The sequence below is a fragment of the Schizosaccharomyces osmophilus genome, chromosome 1, assembly GCF_027921745.1.
Source record: "Schizosaccharomyces osmophilus chromosome 1, complete sequence".
Taxonomy (NCBI): domain Eukaryota; kingdom Fungi; phylum Ascomycota; class Schizosaccharomycetes; order Schizosaccharomycetales; family Schizosaccharomycetaceae; genus Schizosaccharomyces; species Schizosaccharomyces osmophilus.
This window is the reverse complement of record NC_079238.1, coordinates 2112764-2128709: the sequence shown is the minus strand read 5'-3', so window position 1 is coordinate 2128709 and position 15946 is coordinate 2112764. Positions and strand designations below refer to the sequence as shown.

Here is a 15946-nt window from a genome sequence, read left to right as displayed (position 1 = left end):
TTTCAATTGTAGCAAGTGAATAAGTAGTGTCATTATAAAGATTCTTACTGTTTTGGTCTTCCAGCGTAGAACGAAGGGATTTGCAATACTTTTATCTCCAATAGTCTTAAGGTTGCCCTGTAACTTGGTATTCATGAAAACAAAATGGAAATACAGTCATGGAAGTTTCGCCTATGCATTCATTCAACAAGGGACGGCACGGATAGTTCAGGGCGAAATTTAAAGAGATTCTACCTCACCACGAAAAACAATTCCAGAATCCTTTGCAATTGCTACAGAGATGTTGCGTGCGGCCATTACTTGTTCCTTCGTAGCACCATGATTCAGAGCACCCTTCAAATGGCCTCGAAGCTGAGGGTTCACATCTTGTGGAACGAGAGAAGCGATAATCATTAAACTTGTTTCTAAGGGACTAATGACTTCGTTGAAGGAAAGTACTTTTCCATAGGCATAGTCGATAGCAATATGAGCTGCACACCAAAAAAGTTAGAAGTGAAGAGCTTAATATAGTTTCTCTAGTCCAAAAATTAACGTACCCAAGTCTGAAGAAGAAGATTGCATCGAATTGAGGACTCGATCTGTCACCTTGCCATACGTCTTTTCAAAATATAGTTTTCCTCGAACAGAGGTATTTACTTGTTCATCTGAGGCTCGACTAAATTCATTTGGAAATGTTTTTGGAAAATTCAAAGCCAATTCGCGTAACGAATTGATGGTCTTGAAAACTCGAGTTAGTATAGTAAATGCAAAAGGGATCTAGTTCTTTCCATTTTTATGCAACTTTCAAATACAAACTTACTCTAGGAAAGCCCACTAATGGAGCTGATTTAACCAAAGCTTCACGTAATTTTGCAAAGATTGAAGGGCCCACTTGTTCAACGGCCTCTTTTGTAATTCCTCCAATATTCTCTGGGCGGTTGCTCGACGAATACGCTACTACAGAAACAATATAAAAATTCGTAGGTTCAAGTAATCCACCAAATCTTTGGAGAATTGACGTTGTCATACTGGCTGAACTATCAATTGCTACAGGAAACACTTTAGTATAATGCACTTGGTGGATAAAGTCCTGATGTCAAAAAGAAATATTAAACGCAAGAAGAAGGTTAGAAGAATATTTCAAGTAAAAATTAAATTAAGATTGCAATCGAGTTTGTTACTCTGCCAATGCACTCAAAAACACGTATATTCCAAAATGTTATGCAGTCGGTTATTAAATTATAAAGTGAGAATACATACGAAACTCTTGAATTAATATAGAAGAGCTTGAATAAACAAAAAAGGAATTATTATTTCATGTTGTATTATAATCAGACAACTCATTACAAAAATTAAAAAGCCTGTGGTTCATAAAGGAGACATCTCCAAACAAAAACAAAAATACTCTTACGCAGAAACCAAGCATTAAAACACAATTAACTTCCCTTTTTTATCAAATGACAAGGGAACCAGAAATGAAAGACTCTATGTTTCATTTGCTTCATTATCTTTGGTCATCGAACGCGTTCGTCTTTCAGCATTTGGAAGCATTTCAGCGCCATCCACATTCTTAGTATTCAATCCTTCCCTTTCGGTGTCTGAATTATGGTTCTTAGTGACAATTTCCTGTAACACTCCTCTCGTTGCAGCAGTCTCAGGAATGATTATACCGTCATCTTTTTTTCCATTTTGGATACTCGACTCGAAGTCAGACAATTCAAATCGACCGCATTTACCCTCTAAACTGAGATTCATAACAAAGCTCTCTAGGCTGTCGAAAGTTTCTTCTGAAGGAGTTTCCAATTTTGCTTGTTCCACAGTATCAACGAAGCAATCAGGCCAACCAACACATTCCAGTCCGTCCAATTTTAGTGACAAGAAAGACAAGTTCCCAAGGTTATCTTTCTTTAAAGCTTCAGAACTATTTCGAGCATCTTGGAGTATATCCTTGGCTTTTGGCTCAAACTGCTGAGCCAATTGCACAACGGCTGTAAGGTGCTCCATGTCATCTATGCTTTGGATAAGTCCATCTATATTCCAAATTTGTGATAGGTACTTTTCCAAAGAATACAAATCATCAACATCATAACTTATAATCAGCTGTTTTAACGAAATCCATCCAATCCACCCGTGTTCCAAGGGAGAAGCAAAGAGTCCTTCCGTATCCAACTGGCGAATTCTTTCAAAGGTATCTTCAATGAGTTTTTGTAAAGGAAAATATATAACAGTCAAAAATCGCTTCCTTAGTTCAGATAGTTCACTTTTTACTCGTTGTCGACGAGCGGTCAATTCTATTATAGACATAAGTTCTTCGTATTGTTCGCGAAGCCGCTTTGCAATGCCTAGGAAATGCGCACGCTGTTTGACCGCATTAACTGGAAGGTTTGCTAGTTCATCCGCAAGTCTCTGAGACCGTAACAAAGGCGCATCTCGTCGATACTTACGCTTCATTTGATAGTACCTGCAAATGTCAATAATGATAATAGCCAAGTCATTAATACTATCATTCAAATGCATATCATTGAGGGTCGACGTTACTTTTTCTACTATGTAACGAGGTAATGGTCGAAAGTTCCAAGGTTCTTCTGGAACAATAGAAGGAGCTCGACAAGCAACATAGTTTAAAGGGACATCATAAGCCATTCTTCTGTAATACTGAACAGCAAGCGGATAAAGCCGATGAAGGGCACCATCGAGATGGGAAGGAGGCGTGTGTCTATCACAGAAGCATTCTACTTCTGCTTGGCTATAATTACCGTAAGGAGCATGAAGTTTGTAATAAAATCCAGCACGTCTGGCACAAGTGATGTGAAATGCGGTATAGCAACTTTTCTCAGAGCATTGCACACAAGCACCCCAGCGCAGTTTACAAACACAGCAGACCAGCTTCCAGCGAGACTTGGGAATAGCATGAAAATCGCGAACCAAATCCAAGCGACTAGAATCATGAAAAGAAATTTCGGGGACTGCCATTCCACAAACGGTATGACACCAACGACCGTCAATGGTTGTGCGGAATGCACCATCACGATCGGGACAACAAACACACGAAATGACATCGCTGGCAGCAAGCAAACACCGCTTGCAAAACCACTGACCCTCAGGCACAAAGGGAATACCATAACAATTTTGGTGAACGGCCATGTTACAGTTATCACAAAATATGATAACATTACTTGTTTCACAATCTGACTCGTTGCAAATAACACAACGACCATCGAGCTCATCTTCTATACGAACAGGCTCAGTTTTCGGAATCCATGCATCTAATAAAAGCCAATGCCTAGCAATAATTGTAAGAGTAATTTCAAGAAATTCACGGGACAAAGGTATCCAAGTAGGATCTGAGCAGGCTCGCGCTTCATTATAGTAAATCAGCCACATCGCATCTAGCTCATCCAGATCATAAGAAACGGGAAAATGTCTATCATTATAAGGATCTTTAGCTATAAGAAACGTTAGCATCCGCATTTCAAGAATGGGGTATGTAGAATACAAAACGCCCACAGCTAACTTACCTACGAATCTCTCAAAACGGTTTTCTGGCAAATCTAATTTTGTAGTAGTATTGTAACCACATTCCTTAATCTTAGGAGGCAATGAGTCAGTATGATAATCAACTACTTTGATGTTTTCGACTTTTGCTTCCGGAAGTGTCTTTACCACGTACGAAGAAGGCGGCTGGTAAGAAAAAAGAGAGGAATCAAACTCTGAATATCTATCTTCGACGACTTCTAACGGCTCATCAGTACGTAAATCAGGATAAAACACTCGATATGGAATTTCCTCTCGTGGTTGAAAAGCAAGATCCTCCGGTCTTGAAAAACTTGGACCATCTAGTGTATTTGATATCGCCTGCATGAAAAGCTCAGCCTATTTAAGAATCCTTTCAAAGCATATTTTCAAGACTTTTCTTCCCTATGGCCTGGTCATAAGTTCATCCTTATATCTCGGTGAAGTTCCGTATCCAACTTTGCGGAAGTGCGTTTGGCTTTCGTACTAAGATCGTATTAAATAACACGATATAACAATCTATAGTATCATAAATTAATTAAATGAGTTTGAATATTATACAATCAAGGAATCCTCAACTCCTATGCGCTCCAACGCAGAAATCTCCATACAAAAAATTTACTAGAGCTAGTTGAGTTCACAACCGCACAACATGGCACCTCCTCAGGGAAAGCCCGAAAATGTGCTAAGAGTACGTTGTTTCACGAGGATTTTTTTATAATACTAACAGAAGTAGCTTGCCGACGAGCTTATTGCTCTTGATCAGCATGGCTCTGCCCTGCAGTCCCTTCACGAGACCATCGTCTTGAAAAGGTCCAGAAATTCCCAAGGTTTTTCTTTGGAGCCTATCATGACGCGCTTTATTGAACTTTGTGTCTTTTTACGTAAAGGTAAAGTTGCCAAAGAGGGTCTCTACATGTACAAGAACGCTGTACAAAATACCTCGGTAACTGCCATAGAAAATGTCGTGAAGCGTTTCATAGAATTGGCCAATGAAAAGGTCCAAGAAGCTCAAACTAAAGCTGACAAGATTTCTGTTGAGTTTGTTGATGATTTGGAGGCTTCTGAGACTCCGGAAAGCATCATGATGTCTTTCGTCTCTGGAGAGATGTCCAAGACCCGAACCGACCGTGCTTTGGTTACTCCTTGGCTCAAGTTCCTTTGGGATGCTTACCGTACCGTTCTTGATATTTTGCGGAATAATGCTCGTTTGGAAGTTATGTATCAATTAATTGCTAACTCCGCCTTCCAATTCTGTTTGAAATATCAACGCAAGACTGAATTCCGCCGCCTTTGTGAGTTATTGCGTTCTCACCTTGGCAACGCATCCAAGTTTTCTAACGCTCCCCACTCAATCAATTTGAACGACGTTGAGACAATGCAACGTCACTTGGACATGCGTTTTTCCCAACTTAACGTAGCTGTCGAGTTGGAGCTTTGGCAGGAGGCTTTCCGTTCAATTGAGGATATCCACAGTCTTTTAACTTTCTCTAAGCGCGCTCCTTCTCCCGTCATGCTTGGTAATTATTACCGTAAACTTATTAAGATCTTTTTGGTTTGCGATAATTTCTTGTTGCATGCTGCTGCTTGGAGCAGATACTTTACCTTCACTAATGTTCAAAAGCCTGCCACAGCCAACTTTGTTATCCTCAGTGCTCTTTCAATTCCTATTATTGATGCCTCTAGGTTCTCAGGTCCTCCTCTTGATGCTGAAGATGCTAAAAGCAAGAACGCTCGTTTGGCCATCTTGTTGAACATGTCTAAAGCCCCTAACCGCGAGGCTTTGGTAAAGGACGCTGTTAACCGTAATGTTTTGAGCTATTGTGATCCCGCTATCCGGGATCTTTACAGAATTTTGGAAGTTGATTTCCATCCTTTAAGCATCTGCAAAAAATTGCAGCCCATTTTGAAGAAATTGGCTGAGAATACCGATACCGCTCAATACATTCGCCCCCTTCAACAAGTTATTCTCACTCGTCTTTTTCAACAACTTTCCCAAGTTTATGATGCTGTTTCCCTTAAATTCGTTATGGATTTGGCTACCTTTGATGAACCTTACTCATGTACCTATGGTCAGATTGAGAAATTTATAATGAACGGTAACAAAAAGGGTGCTTTCTCAATTCGTGTCAGTCACATCGAAAACTCTATTACATTCGCATCCGATCTCTTCGCTAGTCCTGTAAGCTCTCACGTGGACACTGCAACTTTGCAATCCACCCCTGCCGAGCTCATCACAAACCAACTTTCTCGAATTGGAAAATCACTTACCAGTGTTTTGATGCGTTTCGATACTGACTTCTATCTTCTTCGTAAACAGCAATCAGAAGCTGCTTATGAGCGCGCTTTGGCTGGTGTTGAGCAAGAAAGAAAGGCTGTTGTTGCTCAACGTAGCTTGCTTGAATTGCGCCGTGGTCAAGCTGATACCTTGGCTACCCAGCGTGAGGCTGAGCTTGCTGCTCAACGTGCTCTCAGACAGAAACAAGAAGCTGAAGCTGAATCTCGCCGTGTTCAAGACGAGGTTACGAAGCGTAACGCTGACAGAATCCGTCGCGAAAAGGAAGCTATTCGCATTGAAGAAGCTAAGAAACTGGCTAACGAACTTAAGGCGAAGGGTGGATTGGAAGTTGACGCTGACGAACTGGAGAATTTGGATGCTGACAGATTGAGAGCTATGCAAATTGAACAGGTTGAGAAACAAAATAGAAGCATGAATGAACGACTTCGTGTTATTGGTAAACGAATTGATCATTTGGAACGTGCCTATCGTCGTGAAGCTATTCCTCTTTTACAGGAAGATGCTAGAAAGCAAGTTGAACAAGATCATAAGGCCTTTATCCAAAGAGAGAAGCAGCGCAAAGAGGTTCAAGGCCATAAGCATGAACAAGCTTTGGATGACAAGCATACCTTCTCTAAATATGCTTCGTTTATTCATAACTACAAGCAAGGCATTGATGACGAACGTGAAATGGCCTATCGAGATGCTTATGCTCGTACTAAGGACGTTATAGAGGCTGAACGTGAGAAACAACGCCAGATGATTTACGAACAGAAGGTAGCTGATGCGGTTGCTGAGGTTGAAGAAGCTTCTGCAAGAGCTGAAGAAGAAGAAGAAACACGCCAACGAGCAGAGCAAGAAGCTGCTCAACGCAAGGCTGCAGAAGAAAAGGCTCTTGCTTCTAAGGAAGCTAGGGAGCGTGAGCAAGCAGAAATGAGTGAGAAGCTCGAACGTCAACAATTCATGCAAATGAAGCGTGAAGAAGACGCTGCTCGCAAGATTGCTGCCAAGAAAGCCAATTTGGGCTTAGGCTCAGGCGCTCAAACTCCTCCACCTGTTGCTGCGTGGAAACGTAGTGGTGCTTCCGAAGGTAGTGCTCCTCCTGCTGCTCCTCCTGCTGGTGGTGGTCAAAGATACGTTCCTCCTCGTGCTCGTGCTGGAGCTGATAGTTCCCGCGAATCCTTGCCTCCTTCTAGAGGAGGAAGAGGAGCCTACGTTCCTCCTAGCAAGCGCCAACAACAGCAGTAATCTTTTTACTGCCGTCATGGTTGCATAAAAATGTAGTGGGACTTAATAATTATCTCCTTGTGGAGAAGCAGTTTTGAAATATTAAGATGCAGAAGTAATTTCTGTTTGTTATTAGGTTTAAATTAAATTACTGATACTTTAATATTTAAATCATTTTCAGATTTACTATAAATCTCATAGTATGTAGGAATTATGAGTCTGCAGCATCCCAATCCAAAATCATTGTGAGTGTCGATGACTGAAACTACTACACTCATTTTATATATTTTTTTCATTAATTTCATTCAGCTAACTTTGAGTAAGAATTATGTTTTTAATGAAATACAATCGACTGAAAGCTATATATTGTAACCTGGATTTCATCTTGTAAAAGCCGAAGCAACGCATAGGTTCCTGGATTACCAAATTCGAAAAATTACCAGCCAGGCTACCATGTTCCGAAGTACAAAGAGCAGGGCAGTAGAAAGAAATAGAAACTTTGCAAGAGATGTATCAACAAACGTTAGTTACCCTACACGATTAAATTTTTACTTGAATCCACCGCATGAGGAAGTTAGTATAGAAGAATTTGAAACATGGGCAATTGATCGACTTTACGGTAAGTGAAACGTCTTAACTAATGTAACGCGTCTATCTTCGCCTTTAAAGTAAATTAAACGGCTACTAATCCTGTTGGAAAATAGTACTGGGTGAAATTGAGTCTGCCCTTTTTCGAAATAAGGCAAAAAAGGAGTTAGACATGATTATAAAGCGTGTCGTTGACAAGCACTTGCCCATGGGCAGTAATATGGCTAGAGTCGTTAAAGGTGCAGGCCTGGATGAAGAGCGTAGGAAAGACCATTATTCTCACTTCATTTTACGGCTAGCATTTAGTAGATCGTAAGTGCAGTTGTTATAGGAATTAGGAGATATTAAAGGAATGGTTTTATGTGATTGCTACAGTTAAGACCTGTTGAATGGACATATCTTGTTAGGATGCCCGATTCAATGGTCTATTCTTTGGCTTATACTGCGCAAAGCAATGAACTTACTTTTATTTTTCTTAAAATACCTTTTACCATATCTAAGTTATAATAATACTAACTTCTTACAGAGAGGAATTGAGATATCGATTTCTTCGAGCTGAATCTGCTCTTTTCAAATACAGATTTATCAACGAAGAGGCGAGGGAGCGCCAAAATTTTGTTGACAGTCTTAACTTTCAATGGAATGCAGTCTCCAAAGAAGAGAAAAGCCAGTACTTGAGTAAAATCCAAGCTGCCTGCCAGCGAAACGTTGAAAACGAATCTTTTTTTAAAGTACCATTTATAAAAGTACCTGACTTGGTTGAACGAAGAGCTGTTTTTGTTCATAAAGGTTTTGCATATGTTCCTTTTTCGGAACAGATCAGTATTGTTATCGAGGAATTTGAGAAAAATCTGAAACTATCACTTGAGAATACAGCAAAAGCTTTACCGCGATTAGATGAAGATGATCGTCTTTTGCCTATTTTGAATCATCTTAGTAGAGGATTTGTAGCACCAGAGGTAACTGTTTCTGCAGCTAAGCCTGGTGAAGTTACTGCAGATCAAGTTGATAGTCTTGTACCTCACTTCCCTCTGTGTGCAAGACATCTTCATAATGTTTTACGGAAGGAAAAGCACCTTCGTCATTTTAGTCGTCTTCAATACGGTCTTTTTCTAAAGGTATTTTACTTTTCAAAATTCTTTACTAATTTCTAGGACATTGGTTTATCCGTTGAGGAAGCTCTCATTTTTTGGAAACGTAGCTTCTCAAATGTTAATGATGACAAATTTAATAAGGAGTATCGTTACAATGTTCGCCATTCTTACGGTTTGGAGGGTAACAGGAAAAATTACAAGGGCTATAGTTGTCAGCAAATTTTGACAGGACCGCAATTGGGACCTGGTGATGCTCATGGCTGCCCTTATCGAACCTACTCACTCGATAATCTAGTCACAGCTTTAACCACACTAGGTATAACGCCAGATTCGTCTGGTTGCCGGGAAGTAGTTGATGCTGTAAAAGGTCGACATTATCATATTGCATGTACACGTGTCTTTGAGTTAACTCATCCACAGAAGGGTACTTTGGAAGAAAGCATTCACCATCCTCTTCAATATTATCAGCTCAGCACAGGACGTCAGTAAAGGCTCGAGGTAAGTAAACCTAAGCATCTTATGAAACAATAAAAGGGATATGAATATCAATTATAGCTTCTACACTTCATTCACCATACGTTCGTTTAAAACAACTGGAGCATGCTTGTTTATTATTTAAGTTCTCATAATTTACAAATAAAATACAAGCTTATATGTATTGTATATATTGATAAGAATCATCTAGAATAAATCGTAGCAAGCCGTTTCTAACATTTACTTTTTTTTGTTCACCAGTATGTGATAGATTTAAACTACTCATCATCATCAAAAGGGTATTCAAAGTCCTCTGGGGGTGGGGCCTCTTGCTCTGAAGATTCAGCATTAGCCTGTGGTGTAGGAGCATCTCTGTTCAACTCAATCAAATTTGGGGCTTTGTCGGACTCACGATCGATTAGCATCAATACGCCGCCAGTAAATTTACGAACCGGATAGTATCTTCCATTAACGTTAAACGAAATGTATGGTAATTGAGCAGGAACCACGCGAGTAAAATTCTCTAAAGCTTCACGCTTGGGTTCTTCTTTTTTAGTCGATTCGGACTTGGTAACTTCATCAGATTTCTCTTCATCCATTTCCATAGCATTGCTATCTGCTTCTGGTTCTTCGGGTTTCTTGTCAACTTTCATTTCGTCTCCAGTCTCCTTGGCCTGTTTTTCACGTTCAGCACGCTTTGCCCTTGCCTTTGCTTTGACTGTAGTTGATAAAACAGCTGTTTCTACCTTTTGAACGGCCTTCGCTGCTGGCTGAACAATTTTAGGGGGATACGCAAACAACTTGGGCTTAGCATTGGAGACAAAATTGAACTTGGGAGCGTCCAAGTTCTGATTTAAACCAATAAGTGCAGTCGGAGAGAAAGAGAGAGACATAAAGTGAGTTAAGGGGAACCAGTACCAATACTGTAAGAAAACGGTTAAGCCAACAATGGCAGAAAGCCTCAAACTACCAGTAGCAGTTTGAAGAGCAATAGTAACGTTACGACCACCAGCATCAATAATACCCTGAGCTAAGGTAGCACCCAACTTAGCCAATGCATCTTCGTGTTTCTCACTGACAACTTGTTCGAAATGCTTGCGAACTCCAGAAACCTTCGTATTTAATTGTTCATTATGTTGGGTAAGAATCATTGCCTGAGCAATCATTGCACCTTGGCGTACAAAGTCAGTAGCATCCTCGACTAATCGAGCAAGTAATTCCAAAGCGGCATTAGATCCAGAATTAGCACATGCAATACCAAGAGCAATTGCACTACCGTATCTAACATGAGGATTATAACTGTCAACAAGCAGTTCAACGGTAGAGATTAGCACAGTAGGATCTTTACAGCAAATGAAACCTAATGCACAAACAGCAGCGCGTCGAACATCATCGTTAACATCACTAACGGAAACATGAAGAAGCTTGCGGATAATCTTGCTGTTGCCAGTGCCGCAGTAAGCTAAAGCGGTGGCGAACATACCACCATAACGAAGAACAGGATCAGAGTCAGCGTTAAGTTGTTCAATTATACCATCAGCTTCCTGTTGACGACCATAAACAATCAAAGCGATACCAACACTTAAACCGCGAATAATCTTCTCGTGTTGTGTTTCATGAGCATATTGCAACATTTCATCAATGGCAGTAGAAGATGCGCTACCGAGCATGATAAGACCCATTGAAATACCAGCAGCAGAACCAGCAACGGCATTATCGTTAAAAAGCACGGTTTTAACAGCATCGTAGAGACTTTCATCACGGCTGGCCATACCAGTGAGACCCAAGCCAAGAATAAGACCATATTGAACTGTTTCGTCTTCGGAACGCTTCAATTGCTCACGCAAATACTCTGTAACGCCACGACCATGGTTGGCATTTATCAAACCCATGGCGTAATAGGCACCACCCTCGGAATAAACAGAACTAGAAGGGGCATCCTCTTCAGGTAAATAAGGGCGGAGGATATTCATAGCTTGGTTATAGTATCCTCTATGAATAACACCAAGAGCAGCAGTAGCCGTGAACTTGGACCAGTTGTTTGCTTTGGATAACCAAGAGAGATTTTCACGGAAAAAGTTATCATAAGAGGTTCCAAAATTCATGAAGGCATTTGCAAAGGTAACGGCATTATGGAAGATTGAGTTTCTGGATTCAAGAGAATCTTTGGTCTTATTTAAAATGAGCATATCCGTGTTGTTGTGGGAATACAAAAATTCACGATGATATTTGACTGTTTGTTCTCCAGACAAAATATAATGAATCCGAGAGATTGGTGAAGATTCGTCGACTTCTGTGTTCTCTGATTCGCCTTCAACATTTGATGAGGTAGGGGCAGGTAAGAGGTCTATAACACTATTTAGAAATTCCTGGGGTGCAGAATCTTCTAAGTCAAAAGCCAGTTGGTAGGCAGTCAATAAGTTCTTGTCATCATTTTGAGAGGATAGTTTCATTAATAACTTCGCAGCAACGGAAGCGTCATTTAAGTGGACTACGCACTTTCCAATAGAGAAATAGTCTGGCTCAGCTTCTACCAAGAAGGAACTCAAAAGAAGACGCAAAAGACGATTGCGGAATTCGATATCGAGAACGACAGTCAATACCAACTCGAGGACATATGGTTTTAAATCATCATTCTTGGCAGTATTTAAAATATATTCAACTAAATCAAGACGATGAGCCTCGATGGCAATACCCAAAACATGTCGCCATTCCTTATTGGCATAGCATTTTTGAAAAATTCCCTCAACGACACCGCTCAAGCGTTCATCCATAGGCTCGAGCTCATAATTAATATAGCGTTCTGAGCTTTGTTGAATAAAAGTATCGATGCACTTGAAAACAAGAGTTTCCTTAAAGCTGCTGTTTTTGTCTTGTAAAAACTTTGTACCGGAGGCCAAAGCGAATTGAAGGGCTTCATCGTATTCACCCAAGTAATAATAAACTTTTGAAACCACTAACGCTGCCAATTCCCGTTCAGGAAAAGCGCGATCTTCATACATTACTTCAATTTTTGTAACATCGTCAGAAATTTCAGGCCATAACTGATCTATAAATTCATAAATCTTCAACAATGCATGTATCTGTAACTCTTTTTCTTGTTCATCCAGCAGGGACATTAAACCACCTATCGAATCGTTAGCTTTTTCCTACTTTCATGAAATGATCAACCAACATACCTGCTGATGTAACAATAGAGGTGCTTTCTGGATACACCGTAGTCATTTTTAATTGAAAAATATTCCTGTCTTGCAATGTATTGAGGAAATGCAACAGCAGGCGGTATTTCGTTGTTGGATAATTGTTTAGGTCCGGTCATTTGAGCGAGCTCTCCATTTAAGTAAGGGTAGGGATCATTCTTTAGCCTTCGACGAATTCCAGTCATAATATAAGTATAACGAGTATACGGACTTAAATATCATATTGAAGTATCGATATAGGAAGGAGTCATTTTCATGAAAAAACTCGATTTCAACAGTGGTTTCAAGTAGAAAAAATGTTTGTAGTCATGAGTTGTTTACAAATCCTTATTTGATGGTCTTTTCTGGCACAATGCTCTTTCTCTCTGTCTGGAAGTTTCATGACAGCGTTTAGGAATGCCCTTCTCAAATAGTCATTCATATAAAGTAAGAGGTGGTATTTGTATACGCTCAATGTGGATTACTTTAGCCTTGTCTGCACAGTGTTCGTATATCTGGTCAACGAAAAGATGTCTTACGCGAAGCATCATTGGAATTGTTTTTGAATCAAATAGGGTTGAACTTTATTGTTTGGTACACTCTACGAAATCGATGCTTTGCACTATGACTTCTTGATTTTTACCTAACCATTAAGTACTGATGAAGCAGAATACGTCGCATTCATCATATTTGCTATTCGTGGATGCTTTTGATCAATTAGTTTAGCCATCAGTATGAAAGTAAGTAATAAAAAAAGTAAATTATGATTGTATTTTTCCGGTCTTACTTCAACAGCAGCAGGCCTTGGTCATCTGTTATTTGTAGTATATGATATTCTAGAGGATATTTTTGTTGAGAACGACATTAGCTATTTCATTTTACATAAAACATATAATTAATAATTTTAAATAAATCTCCAAAAGAACATACAAATGATAATATTGGAGGCTTTGCTGTGTTGTGCTAGCTGTAATTTAATGGTGTAAGTATATATGATTAAAGGACAATAATTACAACACCTTCTGCCGCCGCGACTGAAAGGCTGCTTCTCGAAAGTTAGGCATCTACATCGTTTTTTTAACCCTTTTAGCTACATTTCTTTTGCATTCAGGCTGTTTGTTTGATTTGGCTTGAAAAGTGGGTGTAGTGGATGCCTATGCATCATTTCCTCTAATTCTATACTTAAGTGCAAAGTTTCAGGATTGAATACAATAAGATGACAGATTTGCGAAGAAACCGCTACTCTATTTCTGCAGGAGTAGGAAAATCCACGTATGATTCTTTTGGACGGTTTTTAAACTCTCCAAGAAGGCCTTTTCCTAGCAAATTTGACAGCGAAAATGAACGGACGGGATTTGATTTCCCTTGGACGCCTTACGGTCTGGATTGGTTAAAACAAGAAAGCAGTACGAAGGAATGGGTTGCTGTAGGAAGTTTGATTGAAGAACCCGCCAACAAGGTATGTCGCTTGAATGATTAAGAAACTAGCAAAACGCACGATGACACCCAACTCACCAATTCGTAGATTCAAATTCTTCAAGTATCGAATGAGGAAAATGGAAAGCCTGAAGTGAAGAAGTCGCTTTCAACGGCAAACGATTTGGAGTATCCCGTTACCAAATTGATGTGGAACCCTCCGTCGTTGAACCCAAACGCTTCTACAAATTTGTTGGCATCAACTGACCAAAAACTAAGAATTTGGAATGCTCCGATAGATTCAGAAAGCACTGGCTCTCTCAAGTGCGAAGCTGCTTTATCTACGGTATGTATGCAATTGCGTCTTTTGTCAATCACTAACACAACTTTCAGCAAGGGAAGACACATAGTGGTGCTCCCCTCACGTCGCTCGATTGGTGTAAAGCAGACCCATCGCTTATAATTGTCAGTAGTTTAGATACTACGTGCACGGTTTGGGATGTGGCTGCTCAGCAATCGAGAACTCAATTGATTGCTCATGACAGAGAGGTCTACGATGTTGCATTTATAAAAGATAGTATGCATGTATTCGTGAGTGTAGGGGCTGATGGAAGTGTGCGGATGTTTGATTTACGGTATGTTTATAAAAAGTGAAATGGTCGTGACGGATTACTGACAAATACAAAGTTCTCTCGACCATTCGACAATTATTTATGAAGGAGATAGCAACCATTGGAAGCGTACGGGAGATACAGATGGCAGCGCTGGAAATGTTTCCAGACCTTTAGTGCGGCTAGCTACATGTGACGCTGATGCCAATCTGATGGCTACTTTCCATCATAAATCATCGGACATACAAATGATTGATATTCGAACTCCAGGAGTGGCATACACAAATTTAAGTAGCCTCCGGGGCGGAGATGTGAACGCGGTAAGCTGGATGCCAAATTCGCGAAGCAAGTTAGCTTCATGTGGCGATGATAGCATGGTTCATATATGGGACTTGTCACGTCCTTTGAGCACAAGCGGAACACCCGCTCGTCGGGGATCGAACTCTGTTACGCCATCTGGTACAACAGCGCCTATATCAGAATATGGTACACCCGTGCCGACTGCGCATAGCACGGGTTCGTCGACAGAAAACCGGTTTTCGCCTATTGGTTCTCGGAAATTTGAAAGCGAAGTAAACAATATATCTTGGTCCGGAAAGCAAGACTCGATCGCTGCCTTGTACGGGAAGTAAGTTCCATCTCTGTGGAAATGCGCAATTGCTAATAATGTGTTTAGATCTCTAGAGCTATTCTCGTTGTAATTTTGCAACTGAATGTCAGGGTGCTGAACATCCAAATTAGTACACACTCTATGAGTCCAGTTTCAAGAAACCCCAAGCAGCTTGAGGAAAAGCGCTACCATCCCCTTGATGAAAACCATTGAACGAAACCACAAAAAAAGAAAAAAAAAGGAGAAAAAAGCGAAAAAATTACTTCTTGATAATTTCTCAACAAACTCTTTCCCTTCTTTCTCATGTAACATATATTATGCTAGTGTTCCTTGATACGATAATGATTATTACTACAACAAAATCTATTAGTTTGTTCAATTTCTCTCTTGCAAAAACACAACACTCCACTTCATTACACTACATTACATTTCATTATATTACATTACCGTACCATAAAGCGGCCTATGAAATAAATGTAAACACAATCGTAGAGTAGCACATTAAGCTAGTACTTCGAAGCACCATCATCTACGTAAACTTCATTTTACCATTGACGTTCCAATTCGTAATATTAAAAAACGATAGTATCGTTTTCGTACGCTATTCTCTAACATCCTCCATGGAACCCAAGTCACCACAGTAAGGAAAGAAAGAGGCACACACTATCAAGAATCAGTCACAAAGCAGTCTTCCTTTGTGACGTTGCTTTCATGGAGTATAAAAGGAAATTGGATTTTTCTTGGAAATGTTTACGAATAACAAAATAGTAGAATCATGCCGTGTGTTACAACGTAAACCGACAGTAGGGACAACTAGATGAGACATGAACACTCAAAGGATGCCTCTTACTCCTATACTGTCGGCGAGCAAAAGAGGAGATGCTCCATAGCCGTCCTAGGTCGACATTGTCGATAACTGAAATCAGCACGATGAAAAGAGACGCTACATTTCTTGTCTTGAGAACTGCAATGTCTTC

General features: G+C 40.1%; 6 protein-coding genes across 6 annotated transcripts; 3 read left to right on the top strand and 3 right to left on the bottom strand.

Annotated features, from left to right (window-relative positions):
* Window positions 1-219: 219 nt before the first annotated feature.
* pxp2 (carboxymuconolactone decarboxylase-like protein, Pxp2) lies at window positions 220-1006 on the bottom strand (the record flags this gene model as incomplete). The annotated part of the gene is made up of 3 exons (XM_056179763.1): window positions 220-470; window positions 537-717; window positions 800-1006. 3 exons carry the CDS (start codon window positions 1004-1006, stop codon window positions 220-222), a joined length of 639 nt encoding a protein of 212 aa, XP_056036122.1.
* Window positions 1007-1464: 458 nt separating this feature from the next.
* nto1 (histone acetyltransferase complex PHD finger subunit Nto1) lies at window positions 1465-3840 on the bottom strand (the record flags this gene model as incomplete). Its single annotated transcript, XM_056179762.1, has 2 exons — window positions 1465-3425; window positions 3498-3840. The coding sequence occupies 2 exons, from the start codon at window positions 3838-3840 to the stop codon at window positions 1465-1467; spliced, it is 2304 nt and encodes a 767-aa protein (XP_056035906.1).
* A 304-nt stretch (window positions 3841-4144) lies between these two features.
* On the top strand, window positions 4145-7018 carry tif301 (translation initiation factor eIF3a; the record flags this gene model as incomplete). The annotated part of the gene is made up of 2 exons (XM_056179761.1): window positions 4145-4183; window positions 4229-7018. 2 exons carry the CDS (start codon window positions 4145-4147, stop codon window positions 7016-7018), a joined length of 2829 nt encoding a protein of 942 aa, XP_056035905.1.
* A 432-nt stretch (window positions 7019-7450) lies between these two features.
* spp2 (DNA primase large subunit Spp2) lies at window positions 7451-9168 on the top strand (the record flags this gene model as incomplete). The annotated part of the gene is made up of 4 exons (XM_056179760.1): window positions 7451-7616; window positions 7702-7897; window positions 8112-8703; window positions 8740-9168. The coding sequence occupies 4 exons, from the start codon at window positions 7451-7453 to the stop codon at window positions 9166-9168; spliced, it is 1383 nt and encodes a 460-aa protein (XP_056035912.1).
* Window positions 9169-9431: 263 nt separating this feature from the next.
* Window positions 9432-12378, bottom strand: rpn2 (19S proteasome regulatory subunit Rpn2; the record flags this gene model as incomplete). Its single annotated transcript, XM_056179759.1, has 2 exons — window positions 9432-12280; window positions 12333-12378. 2 exons carry the CDS (start codon window positions 12376-12378, stop codon window positions 9432-9434), a joined length of 2895 nt encoding a protein of 964 aa, XP_056035911.1.
* Window positions 12379-13548: 1170 nt separating this feature from the next.
* Window positions 13549-15060, top strand: dca7 (WD repeat protein, DDB1 and CUL4-associated factor Dca7; the record flags this gene model as incomplete). Its single annotated transcript, XM_056179758.1, has 5 exons — window positions 13549-13791; window positions 13858-14094; window positions 14142-14383; window positions 14436-14987; window positions 15036-15060. The coding sequence occupies 5 exons, from the start codon at window positions 13549-13551 to the stop codon at window positions 15058-15060; spliced, it is 1299 nt and encodes a 432-aa protein (XP_056035914.1).
* Between the last annotated feature and the right edge of the window lie 886 nt (window positions 15061-15946).